The 24,706-nt window shown below is 38.7% G+C and overlaps 2 protein-coding genes, 1 long non-coding RNA gene and 1 other non-coding gene across 9 annotated transcripts in view; all 4 read left to right on the top strand.

Annotated features, from left to right (window-relative positions):
• LOC135644091 (DNA mismatch repair protein MSH4-like) overlaps positions 1 to 8,452 on the top strand; it is a 58,433-nt gene extending 49,981 nt beyond the window's left edge. For all 5 annotated transcript variants that reach the window (XM_065161530.1, XM_065161531.1, XM_065161529.1 and 2 more), the window contains 6 exons: positions 404 to 560; positions 6,891 to 6,943; positions 7,026 to 7,124; positions 7,435 to 7,549; positions 7,629 to 7,751; positions 7,992 to 8,452. In XM_065161530.1, coding sequence (XP_065017602.1) covers positions 404 to 560; positions 6,891 to 6,943; positions 7,026 to 7,124; positions 7,435 to 7,549; positions 7,629 to 7,751; positions 7,992 to 8,159 — 715 coding nt within the window. In that variant the 3' untranslated portion in view covers positions 8,160 to 8,452. The remainder of the gene's footprint in view (positions 1 to 403; positions 561 to 6,890; positions 6,944 to 7,025; positions 7,125 to 7,434; positions 7,550 to 7,628; positions 7,752 to 7,991) is intronic.
• Positions 8,453 to 11,509: 3,057 nt separating this feature from the next.
• Positions 11,510 to 11,581, top strand: TRNAP-UGG (transfer RNA proline (anticodon UGG)). The gene has a single exon. It is a non-coding gene; the product is annotated as a tRNA-Pro (tRNA).
• Positions 11,582 to 12,438: 857 nt separating this feature from the next.
• Positions 12,439 to 19,337, top strand: LOC135646252 (protein S-acyltransferase 8-like). Of its 2 annotated transcripts, none has more exons than XM_065165595.1 (5): positions 12,439 to 12,809; positions 15,506 to 15,691; positions 16,530 to 16,835; positions 17,541 to 17,774; positions 18,529 to 19,337. In XM_065165595.1, the coding sequence occupies exons 1-5, from the start codon at positions 12,771 to 12,773 to the stop codon at positions 19,033 to 19,035; spliced, it is 1,272 nt and encodes a 423-aa protein (XP_065021667.1). In that variant the 5' UTR covers positions 12,439 to 12,770; the 3' UTR covers positions 19,036 to 19,337. The 2 variants fall into 2 exon arrangements, with proteins under 2 accessions (XP_065021667.1, XP_065021668.1); XM_065165596.1 differs by having other exon boundaries at positions 12,673 to 12,809; positions 15,550 to 15,691; positions 18,529 to 19,269.
• Positions 19,338 to 19,851: 514 nt separating this feature from the next.
• On the top strand, positions 19,852 to 21,484 carry LOC135644840 (uncharacterized). Its single transcript, XR_010498608.1, has 2 exons — positions 19,852 to 20,101; positions 21,048 to 21,484. It is a non-coding gene; the product is annotated as an uncharacterized LOC135644840 (long non-coding RNA).
• Positions 21,485 to 24,706: the final 3,222 nt, after the last annotated feature.

The following is a 24,706-nucleotide window of genomic DNA, read 5'->3' as shown; positions in this document are numbered from 1 at the left end:
TTATATGTCTTGTACTACCCGGTATAGAGCATGTATGAGTGGTATTTGTCAGGTGCTATATACCGGGTAGAACAAGACCTATACTGGTTACTGGTTGTGTTTGTCAGTCCAACAGCTTACTGGTACTAAATGTTATGCCCTGTATCCTGGTATAGAGCCTATGCTGGCCGGTACATGTCCTGTACAGGGCTTGTATATTGTTTTTTAGTATTTTCTTTGAAACTCAGTATATAATGGTGTATCTAGTGTCTGTGCATGGTATGGTACTGGCACAGTATCAACCTGAGTTCTGACTGGTTAAATACTGATACATTCCAAACTTTGTTCAGAATGTCTTGACCAGCAGCACTTGAAAACTTTTCTGCATTTAACTATCAGTTGCACTTGTGCTTCTTTGTGACAGGAGTGGTAAAAGCACTTATCTTCAACAAGTTTGTCTTATCATCATCCTCGCACAAATTGGTTGCTATGTTCCTGCTCGTTTTGCATCACTACGTGTTGTCGACCGCATATTCACACGGATAGGGACCGGGGACAATGTTGAAAATAACTCTAGCACGGTATGAGACTTTAGACTTATGTTCCTTGAAATAACAATTTGTATAATTGTGTTTGTCACCCCGTCAATTTTTTTTGTTATAGATAGTGTATCCTACCAAGACTTGTTATTTTCGACACAAAGACATGCCAAAGCAGATATATACTTCAAATAATGACTATAAATCTATAAAATAGTGTTTGTCACCCTATCAATTTTGGTTTTATAAGAAGGATCATACCAAGGAATGTTATTTATAGCACAGGGATGCCCGGATATCTTTTTGGCTCGTCACACCCATATGCAAAAAATCAAATGCCAAAAATTGGTCTACCTATATATACATGTCGGCATCTTTTGTGCCAGTGGATATGGTGTATACTGGTACCTTTTTGGTATGCTATGTTTTGACATGTGCCACACAATCATGTGTCCCTTGGCATGGCAATTCTTGGAACCTGTTGAAGCTGTGTTGTCAACTACACTCTATCGGAACTGAGATCTTTTTGTCCATAAGAAAGAAAATAAAGTTCAAAATTCAAATTACCTGGTACTTGTATCTTGTCAAAAGTTTCTATCTTGAGTTGGTTTCCCCCCCATATATTTTAAAATATGTTTATGAGATATCAGATGGTGATAAGATCATTTTAGTTACATAAACTAAGGTTAGTATAAGAGATTCAAAATTGTTGAGATTATTGGTCTACCTATATATACATGTCGGCATCTTTTGTACCAGTGGATATGGTGTATACTGGTACCTTTTTGGTATGCTATGTTTTGACATGTGCCACACAATCACGTGTCCCTTGGCATGGCAATTCTTGGAACCTGTTGAAGCTGTGTTGTCAACTACACCCTATCAGAACTGAGATCTTTTTGTCCACAAGAAAGAAAATAAAGTTCAAAATTCAAATTACCTGGTACTTGTATCTTGTCAAAGTATTGTCACTCAACTAATAAAATAAATATGACATATCATAATTCCAAATGAATAACTAACTTAAACCTTTTAACATGGTTTTATCTTACCGATCCGTACTGATGTACCGATCGGTTATTGGTACGGTATGTACCGAACCATACTAATGTACCGACAAACTGTCACGGACAAACTTCGAAACAAGGTGTTTGATGTAATGCTTATATATGTCCGTGTCTTTTGGCATGTTCATGCCTTGTACAGCATGTAGAGGGGCGGCCGAAGGCTTGATAGTCCCATTTTAGTTGGGTTGGTGGCCTCTTTAGGCTTGTAAATAAAGGTTGTGTCATGTGGACACGCTCGAGAGCTTTTCGGTCTGTAATGGACCATTTTACCCTTTGTTGTGCCACTGTTCAGAGCTTGTAAAGTCTGTTTGTAATTTGCATTGTCTATGAAGTGTTTTTCGGAGATGTTTGCTTGTGGATCCCGTTTGAGGCGTTTTCTCTAGCCCGTTCTCTCTTTTGTTGGTCCTAAGGGACGATGGGAGGCTTCGGGGAGGCTGACCTTTGCGGACGGACACGCAAGGGTGCCGCACGCCTTAGGCAAAATCAGCTAAGGTCGTGACAATTGGTATCAGAGCGGGACAAGCACTCATAGAAACACTTAGCATGCAAACGTGGGGGACCTAGTGGGGCTGCGTTGAGGGCAGTCAACACACGCGCGACCGTTTGGGGGAAAACGGGCATGGAGATGTAGGGAAAAGGAGTCGCTCGGAGGAGTGGGCATCTAACATTGGCATTCAGAGGAATGGCCAACCCTTCGCGCAAGAGGCACCACGAGAACAGGCAAGCTTGGAAGAATTTGGAGCGCACAAAGGTTGGGATGGCTGAGTTTGAGCTACGGCTCAACGTTGACAACTATACTTGATGGTGCTCTAGGCAAGCGAGGCGCTTGGCAAGAATGAGACCATGCAAGGTGGAATGAGTTGCTCAACGACCAAAAGAGTTATGCAAAGCTCACAGAGGTGAGGGGAATTGCTAACTCGAAGAATTTGGTACTCATGCATGGGCTTGTATGCGGACGATGGAATGTTCGTGGCCATCCCAAGGCGACCGAAATTCGGCGCCATGGAGCATTGAAACTTTCTCTTCGGCAGGTGAAGGATACGTCCGTAGGAGGCTGAAGTGTGCAATGAGTTCAGCATGTTGCTAGGCCTTGAGGGGCGCAGTGGGGGCTGTATTGACGGGGAGTCGCAATCTAGCAAGTGCGTTTGCAGGAGGCAGAACAATGCATAGTTTGTCCAGCAGATCGGAGTAGTCCAAGGGGATGGTGGTCTCCGAAACGAAGAGAGATGTTGCTCCAAAGGGGACAGTTATCCAGGAGGGATAAGTCCCGGCTCTCCAGAGGGAGAATCATGTGCGACGGACTGCACATGTTGAGGAGGAGTACCTCAACAAATAACAACTCCATGAAGCTCGATGGACTGAGCAAGCGGCGAGGAGTCGTCGCATGATCTCGCTTGGGAGAATGCATTGGTGGATGCATTGCGAGATCAAGTGGGGGAGCGACCCAAAGCAGCTCAAATGGAGACACACTTGGAGTCGATATGGAGATCGGACTCAAGGAAGGGCTGACCCGTGGAATGGTGGACGCAAGGGCCACCATCGACTCAATGCAAACACGAGGAGCGGAGCAACTTGGGTGTAACTTGGCGAAGTACTCAAGCCGCTTGAAGGGAGCCAGCATAGAAGTTGGAACATGGAGCAGAGGCACAGTGCTTTCCCTAGACAGAGGTCAAGGACATGAACTCTTACAGAGGCAGGAGTATAATCATGTTGTTCCATGGGTCCTTCATTCTGACGGAGCGGACTCATCTTGCATGGTGCCAAAGACGAAGGGAGCTTCGGGGCACATGCACATTATCTCGGAGGAGCATTTGATGGAGGAACTAAGGCGACTCAATTTGCGGAGGCGAAGTTGGGTTCAGAAGGCCTTAGCACGGGGCAAGAGGACGCGGAGGCGGGTACTCTTGAAGAATATGCCACAGTGTTGTCATTCAAGTTGCCATGAGGGAAGCGATGCGTAGTGGAGATTGTGCTGGTAGGGGCAGAGGCCCAGGATCCAGACAATGGTGCACAAATTACAGTGAAGTCGGGGGACTTCGGGAGCTACTAGGCGACGGACTGTCCTAGAGCGGTGCTTCATCTAGGTGTGACCCAGGAGTGGGTGGATGAAGGTCGATTGCCAAAGGAGCGAACACAACCGAAGGTGGAAGAGATCCTGCGATGTATTGGCAGAGGCCACACATGGAGGGTTCACAATTCGAGTTTATTCCACAAGGATCAGAATGCAATGGAGATGTCACCAGGAGGCGACATGGTGCAGCGGATCGTGGTGGAACAGTTCGTGGCAAGGCGACACACACGACAGTGTCCCGTGAGGGATGAGATCATATGGAGGTATGATCGGGAGCTACTGGGAGCTCCACTTCGGTGAACAACACGACGGCAAGAAGGGCTATGGATTCAAGGAGTGAAGGCCATGGTACCGCAGAGGCGGGTCTTCCGGGCGTGCATCGAATTTTGCATCGGATGAAAACCTTGGTCATCAGCATATGGGGGCTGTGTTCCACCAAGGGAAGAGTTCGAATGCAAGTACCAGTGAGTCCCATGGGAGGGACTTGATCATGCAGAGGTATGATCGAAACAGCTGGAGAGTTGGACTGCTCCAGAGCTCATATTCGCTTAAGGGAGCCCGACAAGTCAGAGGACAAGGTCGAGTAAGCGGACGTTGCTACCAAGGAAGCTAAGGAGAACAGAATCGGTGCAAACTCTACAACGTGATGGCAGAGGCCATGCATGGGAGTTGCAGTCTGTCTTTCCATCGACAAAACGGACTGCTTGGAAAACACAGAGGTGTTGAAGCAGGGGGTCAAAAGGGGCGAGGAAGCGACGACGAGTCCAGAGGGACTTAGCTACCCAAAATCAAGCATCAGTTAGAATGGAGGTGGACTCAGAGGAGTGCCACAGAGACATATCTACTAATCGTGAAGAAAAGGGATGCAGATGCGAGGCAACGGATAGTAGGGCCATGGGCATGGCAGCGCCATGGTACCGCAGAGGCGGGACTTCCGTGAAAGTCATTGATCCCTTGCTCTCATGGAGGGAGAGCGCTTGGTCATGAAAGGGGCCGAGGAGGTGGAGCATGCAGAGGCAATCTCCAAGTACCGAGACAAGGCTGAAGGGCAGTGGCCGAGGAACTTCGTAAGACCGGTGTCAACAAGTTTCTCATCAAGATAGCCGTAAGTGAAGGACTTCGGGTCATGCAAGAGGGCAAGACCAAGGAACGAAGCAAGCAGTACGTGGTGCTGTACCTTTGCTACTCAGTGGAGTAGGCGGCAGGGTTGATGGAGAAGACGGTACAATCCCAGAGGCGACCTCATCTATCAGAGAATTACTCCAAGTTGGGGTGAAAACTTCCTGCATTCCAGAAGTTCAATGGCATTGAGAAGGTGAATCACAGTAGCTAACTCAATGCAAGGATTGCAAACACTTCAAGTGCTTCAGAAGTGTGAGCAAAGAGCAGGCGAAGGCCAGTAACCAGCTCGATGCATGAAGTACAACCTCGAGGAGGCGGGCGAAGTCAAGTAACCTTTGCCTTCTCAACTCTTAAGAGAATGGGCGAAACCGAGTACCCCAATTCTCTTATCTATCCAGCAGAGGAGCTCTGCACAAGTTCAAAGACCCTTCGAAGAGAATGGAAGACAACAGTTGTCAAATCCTCACCAACGGTGATCAGTGCTACTGAGAGTAGATTGTCCGCTTCATTTCCCAACGAAATGCCAATCGAAAGCGGAAGTGATGCGAACCTACTTGGATGTGACAACTAACTGAAAGAAGAGTCAATGAGCAGATGTTGTGGAGGAAGGACCCAAAACTTCAAAAGTTTGCGAGGCGATGCTCGTTAAAGCTCCAACAAGCATCCACCCAGTTCAAGCAGCATGTGGAATTTTTGAGAGACTGGCGCAGTAAGGATGGTCTTTTCCTTCATTTTGGTGGATCCGCAGGAATCAACGAGGATCAACACAACTCAGCCAACCCCACACCAGAGTCAGAGTCATTGGCGAGTTGAAGCAGCATGGCGGATCAAAGGTTCGACTACTCAGAAACAGCAGCGGAGAGCGGCTGGGAGCCAGGAGGCGCATTGCAGCTGGAGCAGAAGATTGAAGACTCAGCAAAGGCGAAGAGTTGCAGTGTTCACAAAGGCTTCGACGAGGACGTCGAAGGGATAAGTGGGGGAGAATGTCACGGACAAACTTCGAAACAAGGTGTTTGATGTAATGCTTATATATGTCCATGTCTTTTGGCATGTTCATGCCTTGTACAGCATGTAGAGGGGCGGCCGAAGGCTTGATAGTCCCATTTTAGTTGGGTTGGTGGCCTCTTTAGGCTTGTAAATAAAGGTTGTGTCATGTGGACACGCTCGAGAGCTTTTCGGTCTGTAATGGACCATTTTACCCTTTGTTGTGCCACTGTTCAGAGCTTGTAAAGTCTGTTTGTAATTTGCATTGTCTATGAAGTGTTTTTCGGAGATGTTTGCTTGTGGATCCCGTTTGAGGCGTTTTCTCTAGCCCGTTCTCTCTTTTGTTGGTCCTAAGGGACGATGGGAGGCTTCGGGGAGGCTGACCTTTACGGACGGACACGCAAGAGTGCCGCACGCCTTAGGCAAAATCAGCTAAGGTCGTGACAAAACGGTATGGTGGGGCATACCAACAAATCGATATGTACTGCCCATATCGGTCCCCTATTGGATTGGTACATATTGCCCGTACCAAGCGATATGTTACGATACGACGAACCTTGCCTTTTAGTAGGAACAGAAATAGTAGGTAAGGCAACAAAAGGACCTTGAAATCTTGAAGTTTTATGAGATTTTTCTGCCATGAACTCTTGATCTGCTGCCAATTGCCAAGGGTGTTTTAAATCCCTTGTTATGGCTTATATGGAACCAACATGATATTTAATATGTTTGGAAAACATGGCTATTGATTTGAAAAAACAAATGTCATTGTTCCTGTAAAAGGATTGTGAGTGATTCTGTACAACCAGATGGTTTATAAGAAATCAGCAATTATATACCTGAGGCATTTTTTTTAATCAAGATGTTTGTCATTTATCTGGTCTGGTCTCTTTCAATTTCAAAGGCATTTTCATGTATTGTGGATATGGAAAATAGTGGAAGCAGCAGAATCATTGCTTTCTTCTATTGGAAGTGCTTCTTATTGTGTCTCTATAATCAGTGATTATTCTGAAGGTCTCTCTCTATGTTATTTAGCCACACTTAATATCTGATAAGAATTTATATAGGGATGTAACTGTTGAAAATCTCATATCCAGTAAATTTTGCTCATTAGTGTATTGTGTTTTGCAGTTTATGACTGAAATGAAAGAGACAGCATTCCTTATGCAAAATGTTTCTCCAAAGTATATTCTCTGTAGTGATTGCTGTCAACAAATGTAACATTTTTCCCGAAAATTCATCTTATGATTTTCTTTCATTCTATAGAAGCCTGATTGTTATGGATGAACTTGGAAGAGCTACTTCTTCTTCGGATGGGTTTGCCATTGCATGGAGTTGTTGCGAGCATCTGCTGTCTCTCAATGCGTAATTGCTAGCACCAACCATCATACTACCTTCTGTTGGTTTCCTTTGTTTATTGGATAATGATATGCACTGTTAATTCCTCTGAAGAAAGACTCCTCGTTGATGATTGGCTGGTTTTGTTTTTTCCACATGCTTCAAGTTATTTTTATAGGTTCCTTGTGCTGATATAGTAGTTCTCTGGACATTGGTTAACAGGAATTAACACTTTTCCATGTTTTTTCTTTTTTTCATGCATATGCTTCCTACTTGTTTGGATTTTTGGTTCTCCTTGGATTTTACATAATTGTCTTGAGCTCTGCTGCTTCATCAGGTACACCATATTTGCTACACATATGGAAGGCCTGTCTGAAATGGCAACCATTTATCCAAATGTGAAGATACTCCACTTTGAAGTGGACTTAAGGAACAACCGCTTAGATTTTAAGGTGACTATCTGGTAGTTTAATTTTACCAGAATTTCATGATGACTCCATTGTGTGTACCAAATCTTTTGTTGGTCATCAGTTCCATCTCAAGGATGGTCCACGCCATGTGCCACATTATGGCCTTCTTTTGGCTGGAGTGGCTGGTCTACCAAGTTCTGTGGTTGAAACAGCGAGGATCATTACAGCAAAGATTGCAGAAGAGGTAACAATCTTATTACTATGTCATTGTTGAAATGTTATTATGAACTTTAATGCATTACACCGCCGTCTTCTACTGGAGAAGAAAGCATAAAAAGATGTCAGGTCATCTAAAAAGGTTTCAAGCACTTAAATACTTTTTTTTTCATATTTATGTTAAAATCAGTAGTTGTTATGCTTTTTTATATACTATATACTAATCAAGAGAGTGCTGTAACTTCGGCATGCCTATAATTTTTGTTAGGATGTGAAGAGGATGGATATAAACCGTGAGCAATTTCATTCAATTCAAGTGGCATACCAGGTTGTCCAAAAGCTTATCTGCTTAAAATACTCCAACCAAAGTGAGGATTATATTCGACAAGCTCTGCAGAATCTTAAGGAGAACTTCACGAACGAAAGGTCAAATTGATGTCGCATATAAAAGTTGTGTGATACTATCAGTACTTTGTTATGTAGGTTTTACAATTTCTTCCATTTTAGTCATTGGCTTTTATATCAGAAGATGCTACTTTGCTTTTTTTTTATTGGTAACTAGTAGTAGTCTCACAAATATGTGTTGTGTATTTACCATAATCTGTTCATCCTGGTGAGTGCATTAAGTTGGGTACACTCTGTTCATCTCTAGGTGACAGTATTGCACTAGTTTTATAATGGTTCACATGGTTATCTGGAGTAAATATATCTTCAAATTAACTTTTCTAATAGTTTTCAGAAGATTAAAGCAAATTATTCATAGTGGATACAAACACTATAATAAAGATTTGATTGTGATTTTTAAATCACATAAATTCTTAAATGTTGCTTCATTGGACCGATTTGTTCCAAACACTTGTAGAGCTGGTGTTTTAGCAGTTGATTGAGGCAATTTCTTGGCAGGATTCTCAATTTCTGTTCTAAATATACACTTTCGTTTCTTTGGAAAATCATTCTGTATATATTTAGTAACGTAGTTCTTTTCTTTTCTGGTATTATAATTATATTATTATGCCTGTACAATCAATTCTCCTATGCTATTTGTAAATATTGTTCCATCAGAAATTTTTTATGGCTTATTTGGTTGATTTAAGCCCTTGATTGACTATGCAATTCATCAAAAATTGTCCCAGGAATTGATTAAGCTGGAATTATTAGCTGACCGTCGTTAAGATTAAAAAAGTTCATAATATAATAAGGATTTGATGTGTTACTGGTTTATACTAGATTGCGAAACACAATAGTTGTCTTGTTACACTGAAATTTCTTTATGACAGTGAATTGGGATATATTTGACCTGTGAATTTTCTGTTTTTTAGCTCTTGGAAATGTGTTAGAACATCAGGTCTGATCTCTTAAGTTGATCGAGCTTAACCAATTAAATCGCTTTGTTTGACCATCCTACCATATAGGATTTGAACCAACCCTAATAAGATTTAACCTCACACACACAATTCAGGTCCAGTCTTATGTCGGATGCTACCTCTCTTAAGCCTCTATGAGTTTTGGAATATGATGATAGATTTATTTTGCCTGCATTTTTTTAGAAGTTATGTAGTATGATGCTGTGTGTATATTAAGTGTCATATCTTATGTTGAATGAGTAATTCGTCTGTGCTTCCCATAGAACAATTAAATTTTTTTTAATGTGATACATAAAATTGACTGTGATCATTGTACATATTAGTCCATTCATTTTAGCGAAACGATTGATCGGTTCCTAACTTTATCGTTATCAATATTCTGGCATCAATATTTGCCGTGCTCCTATCAGTGGATTTGAATCGTAAATATTTTCTCTATGCTTGTAGTAAATATTTCTCAACAAATTTCTTCTGATTTTTTTATTCATATGCTAATTGAAGTCACTGTCATCATCTCTTCGGTTGGAAGTGCTGAATGAAAGTCCTTCCAACTGTGGGAATACATTAGGATCATGATTGTTGCGTATCCATCGTGATTTGGTGGTGCCACCCACCATCCCCATACCAACCGAACATTTAGATGCATGGTAAATTCTAACATGATTTACAAATTATGTATATTGTTCTAATATCATTTTTAATCACATTAAAAATCATCTGGATGAAGAGTGATTCGTATACTAATCAAAATTAGTTCACATTACGTAAGACTTTTGAAGTATTGCATTTACGATTCGGATCATCTGAAGCCAGATAGAAGATAAGATTTCTTTAACTATACGAGGAAATCTCTTTGAAAAAAATTCTCCTTGAGGAAAATTTTTTCTCCTAATCTTAGGAAATGGATATGTTAATGTATTTAAGTTTTTTCACTTATTCAATAAAGTTTTTTCAATAATTATTTTTATCTTCTATTATTTTCATCATGGTATCAAAGCAATGAAAAAAGTGAAGCTTCGCTCTTACCTTCGTCTAGCAACCAACGCCACTGAGAAAAACAAAGTTTCGCCCTTGCCTTCGACCAACGATCAACGTCGCTGCAGCCAAATTTCTAAGAGGTTCCATGGCCAATCCTCATCTTCCTCACTGCGATAGTCTTCGTTGATCTGCCAACAATCGACGGACTTAAGGAGAACGAATGACAGACTTAAGGGGAACGAAAGGAACGCTTGTGCCCTCACAGCAACAGCAATCGCAGTAGCAGCAACGATCTGCTCTTGCTCTACTCACGACTCTCGCTCGTAAATTATTTTTTGCATCGTTCCAAGATTGGTATCCTTGACAGGAGCATCATCTTACAAGTGCACGATAGAAGATAATATTTTCCCAACTATATGAGTATATTAGGAGAGAGACATGTTAATGTATTTAAGCTTTTTTATTTCTTCTTCTATTATTTTCATCACTTATCTTCTATTATTTTCATCACTTATCAAAATTAACCTACTAAAATTAAATGTCATCCGTTAGTATTTAACATGTGTGTTTTAGGATGCGTGGTAAATCATAATCTAACTAAAATCTTAGCTAAATTTTCATGTTAGACTGTTTTGAAATATTACAGTGACGCTTCAATTCATTTAACAAAGCTGCTCGTCAGAAATAATCCCGCTAGAATTAAATGTCATTCTTTAGAAGAAACAAAAACAGAGCTTCTCCTTGTGGTCTTTGGATACTCATAACAGTTGCAGGAGATTGATTGTCCAAGGAGGCATGAGGCACCTGATCTCACACCATGTCATTAACTAAGAAAAGATTAGATATCATTTTTGTGATTGTGTGACAGTGAAAGACTTGTCTTTTTTTTTACCCACATTTTCTCGAGCTTCCAACTTATTTCATGGATAGTTTCTGCTATCTCAAAGCATATTAGAGAGAGAGAGAGAGAGAGAGAGATACTGTTAGACATAATTATTAAATCAAGATTGCTTTAATTAAAAAACGGTTAGGAACTAAAACCGGACGCTGGTAGTTAATTAAACTGTTTTTTATCCATATTAATAAAACTAACATTAATATGTTTATTCTTTTTTTTGTCGATAATTTAATTTATAAGCAGGCAACCTTTTATTTATCAAAGCATATTCTTTTATTATTTTTTGTTTATTCTTTACTTTAATAAAAATAACATTGGATATTTTTTATCGGTACTTTAATTTATTTTTATCCATATTAATAAAAATAACATTGAATATGTTTGTTCTTTTATTTATTTTTTGTCGGCACTTTTAATTTATAAACTTAATTTTTTGTCCATATTAAAAAAACTGTTGCTTGTTTCTATTTATAGCCCATTAACAACTTATATCAATTGAGTTAATTAATAACTTAAATAAATAATTCTGAGAATCCAAACAGCACAGGGCATTTGGTCTAGTGGTATGATTCTCGCTTTGGGTGCGAGAGGTCCCGAGTTCGATTCTCGGAATGCCCCTTTTATGTATATTATTTATATGGTGGAAAGCTGAGTGATCTTACCATTTTACTAGATAAAATGTGATGAATAATTGATTGATGGAAGAAAGACTTATGACTCTTTACATTATAGCCACACTGGTCCCACTTTTAACTGAGTCCATAAGACAATTCTCCACCTGAACATGGTGAATGTGGAGAAATAAAATATACTATATCCTACTTACTTTGTCCCACTTCAATTAAACCCACAACAACAAGAATCCCTACACAGTGTGGGTAAAGGAGAAAGAGTCCAACTCTTTATTCTTCCAATTCATCATCCTAAACGTATCTTTCTTTCTATACCTCATAATACCATTCAAATAATATTATTATTATTAATTATACGATTGTTCCTTAAAAAAAAATAGACCATAAAATGGGGCTTATGAAAAGATAACCTTACATTCACCTTTAACCATTAAAAAATTAGAATTTTTTTTTCTTTTAATGTTCGAATATCATATGAAAAAAATAAAATCCATAACTAGTATAGAAATACTTAGTTCAACTAGAAGAATTGGGATATACATAACGTAGTAGTAGTAGTGTAAAATGAAAGCCATGATGAGGAATTTTCAACAGTTTATAGCATTTATCTTCACACAAAAAAAAATTATTTCAAAAACTTATTCTTCAATGTGTGTGTGCTTCTTAATTTTCTAAGGATAAGATTGAGGGATTAGAGGGACAAAATATGGCATTTGAGAGTTAATATACAAAATTGACTTGAATTTTGTGCTTTATTTATTTATTTATTTGTTTATTTATTTTCCAGCTATTTTATGTATATATGCCAAAGAAACACTTCGACATCACACTGGGCTTCAAGCTGTCAACCAGCAGCCTTTTGATCCAAAATCTCAAAACCCAAAAAGGGGAGGAGAAGGAAAAGAAGAAAAAGAGAGAGAGAGAGAGACAGAGAAAGGCAGCAAAAGAAAAGGAAAAGCCCTAATTTTGCTGTCTTTGTTGTGAGATTCGTGGATTAGGCGGAGGAGGAGGCAGCAGAAGAACCCTACCTTTTTTGGTCGTCTCTCTTTTGTTTTTATCTTGTCTCTATCGCCATAGATTCGGAGGGGGAAGGTGGAATAAGATGAGCGATCTTGATAGTCGCTGACTTGTTTTCGTCGTGCTGAGCAGCGACGGCCTACTGCTCGCCAGCAGCCATGGCCAAACGGGTTTATCAAGCTTGGAAAGGGAACAATGTAAGATTCGGGTTGTTTGATATTGTTATTGTTTTCATTTACTTCTTTACACGGTGATTTTCTGATTTTTTTGGTGGATGTGGAAAATCTTGGATTCGTGGGGGTTTGGTTGTTTCGGTGGATTTAGGGTATTGGTGTTGGGTTCTAGTCGATTGGATGTTTTGCAAAGGTTTTCGTGGGCTGCAATGCTCAAAAGGAGAGTCTTTGAGGTTGCCTGGCGCCTACATTTAGGTCTTTATTCGTGTTGTGAGCTGGTCTAGGAGTGTTTACTAGAACTGGAGCTTTAACCCGGACCAACGTCTTTCAGCATTGGAGCGATCGAGCGCGATGGGAGTGACCCGTTTGGGAGATGCTGGGGTTTTTTTTTTGTGCTTGAATTTTTACATGGCAAAAATATCAAAGCATGTTAAATCGATCATAAAAATAATCCAATTCGATTTATTTTGTTTCTACCACGTGAGTTCCTACTCCGTTCTGAACAAGTGTGTTAGTGTTATATATAGCGACTTATTTTACTTGGCCATTCAATTTCAACAATTGTACACCGCTGAGAAAACAATACAAGTAGACAAGGGCATGACACAAGGAAAAGAGGGCTTGCTTGGAGCTGAGCCAAAGATGATCAAACTTAGTTGAGTTTGTATTTGGCTCGTATAGGAATGAAACATCTTTTTCTGATTGGATTTGGTTTAAGGTGCTCTCAGACAAGAAGAGCATGGACTGTTCATGAACACTGAGCCATATTTACACTCCTAATTACAGCAACTCTGGTTATTTTCATGCTCCAAAGTTCTTGTCATATACATGCTTTCCTGTCGTTTTAGTCGAAATCACTGCCCTTTGTACATATATGAGTTATCCTGTTTTGACTTATTCTAGGACTCTTATATACACAGAGTCAATTAGACACCTTTCCTATCTACTTGAGGCTTTTGAAATTACGAAAAAGGAAATTTGTAGTTAAAAATATTATCTTTCCTCGTTTAGGCTTTCATAAATTTAATTTCAGGATAGAAACTAAGTTCCTATTTGTTCTGATATCTAGTGGACTTATGTAGCCAGTCAAAACTGACCTGCTTAATGTACTGTTTTACACCAATGCGGAATCTCACTGTTGTACCTGTTTTTTTGTTTCATGACCAAATACAATGCTACTTGATGTTTCTAAATGTCTAGGACGTAACTGGAGCTGGAAAGTACCAGTACAGTTATCTTGGATGTGCCTGGGCTTGGGTGTTGTTCCCTGCAAATCAATCATTTTCGTACTTGCTTCAGTCTGTTCATCCGTGTCTCATTCTTGTTTGTGTTCTCTTTTGTTCAAATCTTCTTCGATTGATTCTTTTTGGTTCTTAGTTTTCATATGCCAACCAGTTCTTGAGGTTGTATGCCGCTTTCTGATGAACCAAGTGTTTCATCATTTGCTTTGCATGATCTCATTTCTATGTGACGATGCTCATTTTGGGAGTGCTGAAGATTCCCAATATGATAGTTTGCTTTTGCACTGATTCAGGCATTGCATCTTTCTTGTCCATAAGTTCAGATCCTAATCCCATTGGTAGACGGGTTGTATAACTTACTGTTTGACAGGGTTTCTCCAGGAAAACTGAAAGTACAGGAGAATTACAGAAAGAAAAAAAACAACTGAGTAAATTTTGACTTCATATAATTGACTTCATATTTCATGCAAGAGAGAATCTTCATCAAAACACATACATTTCTTTTTGTTTCAGTTTGATTTAGTTTGGTTTTTAGGAGACCTATTCAGGATGCAGAAATTTAAAATCAACTGAGTAAATTTTGCATGAAATTGAAATTATTGATGGTTTTCTATTCAGTTCCCCTTGTGTTTTAGATGTCACATTATATTTATACAAGACCGTCATAATCATAAAATATATTAAACATCATGAGTACAGAATGTAGTATTTATGCCTTTGCATAAATATAAATTTAATTGAAGAATACAAAGAAATATAACATTTATATGGAATCTATAACCTGGTTGATTTGGAAAGTTGTGCCATTTCCAATTTTCGTAAACAAACTAAATACATAATCTATCTGTTTAGATTATCTGAACCCAACAGAACCAATAAACTAGTTTGGATTCTTGGCTTTACAAGTTCATATGCTCACTCTGACTAGGATTCTCATAAGTTTTATGGAAGGGATAGAATTGCAATGCTACCTTGCCTATTTAGGACCCCTTAGGGACACTTGGAGAAATCTGTGGCAGAACAATTTCACTCTTCTTGCCTGTCAGGTTTGTGGCTTCTCATGACAAGTCTTTAGCTGAAGACTGAACAGCTGATGAAATGACACAGATGTCATAAAGCAGAGAAATATCTTCCCTAGAATTTTGTTTTAAATTTTCTCAAATAATAACTCACTTTAAATTCGATCGGAGAGCTAAAACTAGTCAAGGCGACCCACTGCCTCTCTACAACAAGATCATTCCTAACCACCTGAAGTAAAACTAGAAATTGAACTTAGCATGACTGTTGCCTAGCATGAAGGTGGGGAAAAACTGACAATTGGTTTTATGGGCTAATTTGAAATGCAGCCAATTCTGAATATTAATTCATAAACCTTTGATCTTATTTATGGTTGGCTTGTCTTATAAATGCACATTGTCACATTTTAAGAGTTTGTATGACTGTTACTGTGTCTATAACTTTTGCATTAATCTTTTGCAGAGCTTCTTGTTATGTGGGAGGTTTATATTTGGACCTGATTCCAGGTCGCTGTTTGTCACTGTTGCACTCATCGTTGTTCCTGTAGTGATCTTTTGTGTATTTGTTGCAAGAAATCTTCTCCATGAGTTTCCTGCCTATGATGCAGGATATGCAGTTCTGGTGGTTGCAATAGCCTTCACTATCCATGTAAGTGCACTTCCTGTTTATATTTCTTTCGAACTTGTGAAGCATTACTTCTAATGGAAATTTTTTGTGGTTTGCCTAACAGAACTTGAGCTATCTTGAATAACTGAGAATCAGTGCTTCATATCCATATGAAATAATCTTTAGATTGCTTTCTTATGAAAAAGAAGCTCGATCTTCATCATCTTTTTCTTTTCCTTTTATGAACATTAAGTCTGGTGCAGCAGCTTCACAAGATGGGGCTCATCATATGTTGATATTTTTTTCATGATCTAAGGGGTTTCGTGAATGGTATTGGTATTGATATAATATTCTTGATGCTTTTGAGATTTAAGTAGTTTTCTATACTTAAAACATCTGAAGCAGCAACCTTTGTTTTTTTAATCACTTTTGAGCAGTTCTTTGTTGTCCAGCTGCTTTTTTTATTTATTTATGAATGTTGTTTGTTAGGAAAAACTACATTCTTCAGGAGCACATAAAAAACATGTATGTGATTCTTCTCTCTTTTTTTTTTTTTGTTGGATATCAGATTTATAAAGGCATATAAAAATATGGTGTATTTCTGGTTTTATTTAATATTTTGTAATGAAAACATTCATCTACTAGATCCACAAAGTCCTGCTGTTCAGGATTCAACTTCCTTGTTCTTCCTGATGTATATCTCTAGCAAGTGTTATGTCCTTCTTCTTTCTGATAATAACAAATGTTAAACATTGAGTTTCTAGTGCAGAGTCACTTACATGGATCTTTTCACTTAATAATCGCTTAATAAATTTTTTGTATCCGTGACTTCCATTAACAAAATAATAGCTTTACTTTGAACCAAATGAGACTTTTTTAGGTGCTGTTACTGTTACTGATGACTTCAGCTCGAGATCCGGGTATTGTACCACGTGCTTCACATCCACCAGAGGAAGAATTTTCTCATGATACTTCAACTCATTCTGAAATTGGTGGGAGGCATACACCCAGTTTAACATTTCCACGTATAAAAGAAGTAATGGTAAATGGGATACCAGTGAAAGTGAAATATTGTGATACTTGCATGATCTATCGGCCTCCTCGTTGCTCTCATTGCTCCATATGCAATAACTGTGTGGAACGATTTGATCATCATTGCCCCTGGGTTGGGCAATGCATTGGGCAGGTTCGTTTCTCAAGTTATTTCCTTCAACTTATCTCAGTTATTATTTTTCGTTGATTGTTCTACAAATTATTGATTATTATCTCAGCAATATTTTTATTAAAATGTGACTTGGATCTATAAGTTCCACTGCATGCTTGTTTAGTGGAGCTAGTGAATCTATGATTGCTTATCAACGGCATACCTGAGTACAAGTTATTGATATCACCCTTTTCACTATTATTTTTATGGAAGTGCCACACTTCTCTCAAATTCCATTTTTCTGAGTCATTATTTTAAAGTTCTGCGATACATTCATCTTGCTTTTCCTCTTGATACTCTCTCCCCTAGTCCTGGATCATATATTTTCACTAAATTTTGAGACGCCTATTGCTTTATCTTGTTATAGAACTCCTGTGTTACATATGCCAAGCACATCTGGTGCTGGACATTCACAATTTCATCCAGTGCTGGATGCGTGGATGCTGTACCTTCTCTTTTTCTTTTAATATTCTGTTTGTGTTTAGTATTTTTTTCTTGTGGTTAATATTCTTTTGTAGATGAAATTGTCAGTTTGTATCTGACTCTTTTTCATTGTAATTTATGCTTTCATATTTGCTGAAGCAAAATTTTCAATTTTTAGATTTGTCTGTGCTTTTTAGTGTTAGTATTTCCCCTTCATTATATCTGGTGAATTTGTGTGCTTATCTTATTTATTTCTCTGTGCAGCGCAATTACCGCTACTTTTTCCTGTTTGTGTCTTCCTCAACTCTTCTTTGCATATATGTATTTGCAATGTGTGCATTGTACATCAAATTTCTCATGGATGAAGATTATCCTACAGTATGGAAGGCAATGAAACATTCTCCTGCATCAGTGGTACTAATGATATATTGTTTTGTTTCTCTCTGGTTTGTTGGCGGTCTCACTGGGTTTCATCTATACCTAATTGGCACTAACCAGGTCAGTTCATCTGAGATTGTTGCATTGTATGCTTAACGTCAAGTTTAATTACTTTTTATATTCGTTAAATGCATGGTTCACATTACCGATCCGTCTCGGTGTACCGATCAGCTGTTGGTATGGTATGTACCGAGTTGTACTGAGTTATACCGAGCATACATGGTACATTGAGGTATACCGATGTATGTACCAGTCCTCTGTCTGATTGGTATGTACCGTCTATACCAAGCGGTATGCTTTGGTACGTTAAACCTTGGTTAAAAGAACTTTAGAAAAGTCATGGTTAATATTTTTTATGATTCTCCTGGTATGTTCCAGTTCCTGTTTAGTCTTGGTTAATAGAAAATAAATTGATGTTTCTCTCTTTGTTATGAGGTCTGTGCATAACTACATGCATGCACAATGATCCTTTCTTTTGTGTTGGCCTATTCGCTTATTTACAGTCGATTGTTATATATACAGATGGAACTGTTTTCTATTTTATTTTCCTTTTCTAGTTGTATGATCGAATAGCTACATCATGCCTTCTTTATAAAAAATTGTATGTGGTCAATTTCTTTTGAGAGAACAGCCATAATCAGAACATAACAGGAAGATGGTACAATACACTATTTTCCATTTCCTAATCGCATGAGATGAGTAACGTGCTAGACATGAAAAGAAGTTTCTTTGTGTTGATATGTTCATGTTCTTTCTTCTTCAGTTGTGTTTCCTTTAATAATCTCTATCATCCGAAGAACATTGTGTTCTGCAGACCACCTATGAAAACTTCCGATACAGAGCTGACAACAGGGTTAGTGCATTTGATCGAGGTTGTTTGAGCAACTTCATCGAGGTACTCTGCACAGAGATCAAACCTTCTAGAAGCAAATTTAGAGCATATGTACAAGATGAAATCCCAAGACCTCCCCCAGTTGGTCGCACACGGGATATGGAAGAAGAACCAGCCAGTAGTCCACGTGTAAAAGTTGAAGATGACCTTGATATCGGAGGGGATCTCTTGAAAATTTCTCGACGTCGTAATTATGAAGAAGTCGATGAGGAGATGGGTGGTAGAAACAGCAATGGCTTGCATCGGGCCCTCTCGGAGTCCGAGCTTATGGTGGATTCCGAGACAGAGATTCCTGTTATTAGGACTGAAACGAAGAACTCAAGTCGTGGTAGGAGAAGCGGGAGCTGGGATCTCTCACCTGAGGTTTTAGCTGCAAGCTCTTTAGCAGCTGAAGGCGATATCCCATCATCTCAAAAGCCTGTGCCGTAGCAAAGCACGCGTATCCCATCATCTCAAAATGAGCAGAATTCGAGCCAAAAGAAAGGGAAAGGCATCTGCAAGCTGCCTGACCTTTCAGGTTTAGGAAGCAATCTGCCTCATTGCTGCCTGATGTGTATCTAGTTGTATTTGGTGTTTGGTTGGAGGAATTTGAAAGTGATATGCTGTGTCTTCTGTTTATCTCACCATGTTATATATATAATGTCTTCTGATTCTTCTCGAGTCTCTCAACATTCTTTCTGTAACCACTGCTTTTGATATGCAGAATGTTGGATATAGTTTTCTTTTCCTCATCTTCCCCACTGTTTATATATCTTTCCCTGCCAACTCTGAATCCTTCTCTTTCTTTGTCAAGGAAGAAAAAAGGGAACTGTTGCAGAGTGGGCAGTGATGTCTCTCTAGTGGGATCTGATCAAACAGTATATTATACCTATATGGCTTTGGCCATGCAAAGCCATATATATATATATATATATATATATATATATATATATATATATATATATATATATATATATATATATATATATATATATATGGCTTTGGCCATGCAATATCTATATACATATGTACATATATACCTATACATATACATATACCTATGTATATGTATATATGTATATATATATATGTGTGTGTATATATATGTGTATATGTGTATGTATATATATACATATATACATATATATATATATATATACATATATATATATATGTATATATATATATATATATATATATATATATATATATATATATATTGCATGGCCAAAGCCATACTTGAGTTTCGTACGAGGTTTGGAGACACGTCATCAATCTCCGTCTCTGTTCCCATTGGATCCCTTCCACCCGTTCGACGAAATGTCACCGCGATGCACAGCGCGAAGGGTGGCGGCAGGCACGAGCGCTGCGACCCATGCTCCTTTATCGTCTCCCCTGTAGCTTGCCAGCGATGCACAGCGCGAAGATCGGCCCCTTTATCGTCTCCCCTGTAGCTTGCCACCAGGATCGCGGCGTCGAATCCGCACAGGGGTCCGAGGAAGCCCTTCTCGGAGACGTAATGCTGTTTCCCCTTTTCCACACTGTTCGATTTAGTTGTTCCGGTTCCTGAGTTCATAGATTTAGGGTTACGGATTGATTATCGTTTGTGGATTCAGGATTAAGGTGGTGGTCAATCGTCCTCCTTTGGTCGCATAGATGATTTTGCCTTTGTGCAGGAAATGTTTAAATCTGATACAGATGATTCTCAATGCTCCTATGCATACTGCACATCTGATTGAAAGAATCACAGCGTTTTAGGATATGCTTTTATTTGGCGAAATGATATGAATGTTCAGTTCTCAAAATTGCAGCTCAAATTTACAAGTTAGGTTCCACAAAGCAACTTGCATTCTTGATATGTAGGAGGATCTTGCTGCTTACACTCTATGTTAGAACCATTGGGAAGATTAGATGGATCCTGGTTAACATACCGATTGTTAAAGCTTTATGAATCAAAGACAATCTTAGTAGTCATATGGACCATTCGAAAAACTTACCAGTACATTTATCATGGTTCATCAATCATCAGTAAGGTACATATCGAATCGTACTAATATATCGATACACGATATGATAGAGCATACCGATAAACTGGTATCTATCACCCATACCGATCTCCTATTGAATTGATATGTACTGTCACATTGGACGGTATGTGATGATACGATGAACCTTGGCATTTCTATGCTTGTCTAAAGTGTAACAACTTTATGCTTCAACTAATTAAATTTACTCTTTTCCATGCTCTAAGTATTGGAAATATTGGTGCTTACTATATTAGCTTTTGGTTTTGAAGTGTTGCAAAATCGCACGGCCTTATTTGCGTTTGCATGCTGTTGTTGATGCAATCAAGTTCCCTGTGACCCCTCTGTGCTTGGTTTAGAAGCCAACTTTAATTCACTGATACAGCACCTGACACTTTGCCTTGTGTTCCTAAATTTTTAGTGATGGTCTTTTTGCAGGTTATGAAATGCAGAATGCTAAGCAAGCGGAGAATGATGATGGTCTAAAAGCCAAAATGGCAAAGAGAACATGGCATATGGAAACTAAGACATCTGACAGTGCATAGTTAGACTTGTTGCACAGTTAAAACACAACTGAATGACTCATGATGAACTATCATGACCTCTTTCTGCCCTTCTCTGGACTGCGTTTGATGGATGGCACAAGCCTTAAGTATCTCTTCATTTGCCGCATTAGTGATGTGTGGTTTCCTACCACCCAAGTTTACTTGTAATCTTCATTTCTTCACATACAGCAGTGAAATAGTAGAATGGCCAATGTCATATTGGATTGGTAGTGCATGTGGATGGTGACTGTTTTGGCATTACCAAATGCCTTGCAATGTTTGGGTGTAGATTTCAGCATGATCAATTATCAGACTTGTCATTGCCCAATACATGACAGTTCATGTGAAATATATGGTGTGGATGTCAGCATATATGATGTTGAAACATGCACCATTGACTTTATTATGCTTTGCCAGCTAACTTATGGAAGTCATTTTACCTGTGACTAGACCTACTAAATTTGACATATCCTGCAAGAATGACTTTAAGTATATTACTGAATGTGACATTTTCTGGTGCTGTAGAATGATCAAGTGTTCCTAGATGGCATTCCTTGGTTCCTGCTATGCTTTCGATTCTGTATTATATCCTATTCACAAAGTATTCTTGATGAAAGTGGGTTGTGAAATTGTCTTGTTCTTGTGAAAATGGCTTGTCAGATCCTGCACTTGATCACTCACTTCAGCCCTGAAATCAACCTGTGGTGTGACCTTGAGTTTGTACTAGTTGCTTCAATATCATTGGCACCATGAATACTGGTTAACATCACTCTTTTTCTTTGTTCTTTGTTGGCTTTTGTGCCATATTCCTCTAGGAATTCAAGGCTTGTATCAGCTTGCAGTGGCAATCAAAGAACAGAATCCTCTTGCTGTCATTTTTGGGTGAGCATATTCAATCGACCCAGCACAGCCTTTTGGATTACTCAGTTACTCTTTTCATTGCTCTGTTGGATGAACAGTAGAAAGTACAGTTGGTTGCCTTCATCAACGAGCATGTTCAACATCTGACCTGTGCATTTGGAGTTTTAGTATATTTTGTGTGTCTAAACTAAACTAATTATACCGATATCAACACTCATTTCAAACTTTCTCAATGATTTGGTGAGGGAATAAGTGATTAGTGGTAAATAATTGAACTCCAAAAGCTTCTCGGAGATCATTCTCATTGGCTTCTGAGTAAAACAATCATATGCGTGAATATTTCTTTGTCGCATAATGGAACAAACCTACCGTTGACTTTGGCATCATTGTCTGAGACCTCGAAGCTCCGATCAAGAATGGTGTGGCATCATTTCGTTTGACTCGACTGCTCTATATTCTAGCAAGTGTAAGCGCCGCCAATTCGAGGCCTTCGAAGACGACAGGCATTGACATGGAACCATTCCTGTTGGTAGATTCTCTACCTCACTATAATAACTGGTGTTGAAACCGAGTGAAATTTCTACCCTGCAGAAGACAGCATTTGCTAGTACTTATTGCCTGATGATGGCCTTAGTCTGCAATGTTGACTCTGAAAGAAGAAGGAGTAGCAGTTTTGACGAAGCACTGCCTTTTGTTTTCTTTCAAACTTTGACTTGAGACATGCCTGGTTTGAAGCTGGTGAATTGAAGGTTGAACTACTAATCCACCACCAAAATTCCATTGGCTGAGTAAATGCAACATGGAGTTCTAAGGTTTTGCTGAAAATATTCATGCATGCATATATTGAAAGAGTTAGATGACATATACGGAATATTATATGCTACTTAATAATTTAAATTTAAATTTGTATAGGTATATCAATTACATTAGGCAAATTAGCCAAACAATCCGAGCAACCTAAGTTTTATGGCACGACTCATTACCGATAGATATAGACGAATAGTCCGAGGTCTCAAAAATAAAAAAATATATATATAATTAATCGATATAATAAAATAAAAGATGTTAAAAAATATTCATGTGTACCAGTTTAAATTTTTACATCGTATTAGTTCTCAATCTCATGTACAATTAATTAGATTTGAGATATCCACTCCAAAAACTTGCCTTGTTTGAGATATCCAAATTAGGTAGATGACTTCCTAGATGGTCTAAACCTTCAACTATCATTCTCTTGAATCCCCTTCCTTCCTGTAAAGATATCAAACCAGTTCTCATGTGAAGGGCAGAAAACTGCTTCTGCATCCTCAACACATGAAGAGAATTAAGTCAAAGGTTAGACATTGTGGCAGCTTTGGGATTCGGTTTTGACTTGGAAGTTGCAGGCTCTAAGACACTTTGGAACACTGGATTTCCACTTTGACTTTTGCATGGGTCATGAAGTCACTTCATGGGCCCCAGCAATCCAAGTTAGTCCAATCTCTCTCTCTCTCTCTCTCTCTCTCTCTCTCTCTCTCTCCAACCTGCCCCCAAAAGAAACAAAATCCAAGTCCTCCTGAGTCCCTCCTGCAAACCATCAGCCAAAGAACCTAATAGTTCATGTTTCATCTTGTTCACTTGAACTTCTGGTGAAACTAAGATAATATTAGAGCAAAAGATTATATTTAAATCTTACATAGATCACTACTCATAAGTCTCATCTAATGAATGGCTTATTCTTTTAAACAGAATGATAATGATAACTTTGCCGCTATGATTATAATTTTTTGTTCATATATTTTTAATTTATAACATACGAAGTCACTCGAGTTATCTCGATCACGATTTGAAAGCTTAAACTATTTAGATGATAAACCAACATATACATACATTTTAACTCTTTAGGTTATAAGCATGAACACTTCATGGTTTAAGTCCCCCCTGAAAGAGCACTAAGACCTCGTGATAGGTAGTGACTTATATAAACCATGAGAAGCTTTTAACTTAGTACATACATAATAATCTCTTCTATCCTTTTACATAGTTCGATCAAGTTGGCGTGAGAAGCAATCAATAAAGTTGGTGTGAGATGCATTTTACTTTCCCTGATCCCAAGATTGCGCTCCCGACAACCTAACTCCTTTTAGCCTTCTCATGCCAACCCTCGTCATCACAAGAACATGTTTATAATAGAGAGAGAGAGAGAGAGAGAGAGAGAGAGAGAGAGAGAGGAATGTGTGCAAACACATTGCACCGAAGGGAAGAAAACGTGAGCCTCTCACTCGTATTTTATAATGTATTTGAGAAGCTTCTTGTCTGGTTCGTAGTTATTCTCCTCCATTTAAGGCGATGGATTCCACATCATGTAGGGAGGGATAAGTCTTAAAGATCTTACTACTTAAAATTAAAGCTATGGATTCCACGTCATGTAGGGACATAGAAAGTGGTAAGTCTCAATATATTGCTATTTAAAATTAATATCAATGGCATTTTTAACCATGCTTCGTTTGCTATCGTATTAGTTTGCTTACCTAAGAAGACACAAATCATCATGGAGGTTTACTAACCTAACTAGAAACCTTTTTGGTCTTTTAAATAAGCTTCAAGCTTGGAAAGTGATTCAGGTTAGCTAATCACCCCAAATATAATCGGATAATGGTTTTATGAAAGGACATCATACTCCCTTCTCTATCTTTTTTTCTTTCTATTTAA

The sequence above is a fragment of the Musa acuminata genome, chromosome BXJ3-8 (genome assembly GCF_036884655.1).
Source record: "Musa acuminata AAA Group cultivar baxijiao chromosome BXJ3-8, Cavendish_Baxijiao_AAA, whole genome shotgun sequence".
Taxonomy (NCBI): Eukaryota; Viridiplantae; Streptophyta; class Magnoliopsida; order Zingiberales; family Musaceae; genus Musa; species Musa acuminata.
Note: the sequence above shows the minus strand (reverse complement) of the source record. Positions and strands in the feature narration are given on the sequence as shown.

Bases quoted from the DNA above. Each gene is read 5' to 3' on its own strand.
- LOC135646252 (XM_065165595.1), top strand. From the start codon at position 12,771: ATGGCCAAACGGGTTTATCAAGCTTGGAAAGGGAACAAT. The intron at 12,810-15,505 runs GTAAGATTCGGG...AATCTTTTGCAG, and splicing joins AAGCTTGGAAAGGGAACAAT to AGCTTCTTGTTATGTGGGAG. The intron at 17,775-18,528 runs GTCAGTTCATCT...TGTGTTCTGCAG, and splicing joins ACCTAATTGGCACTAACCAG to ACCACCTATGAAAACTTCCG.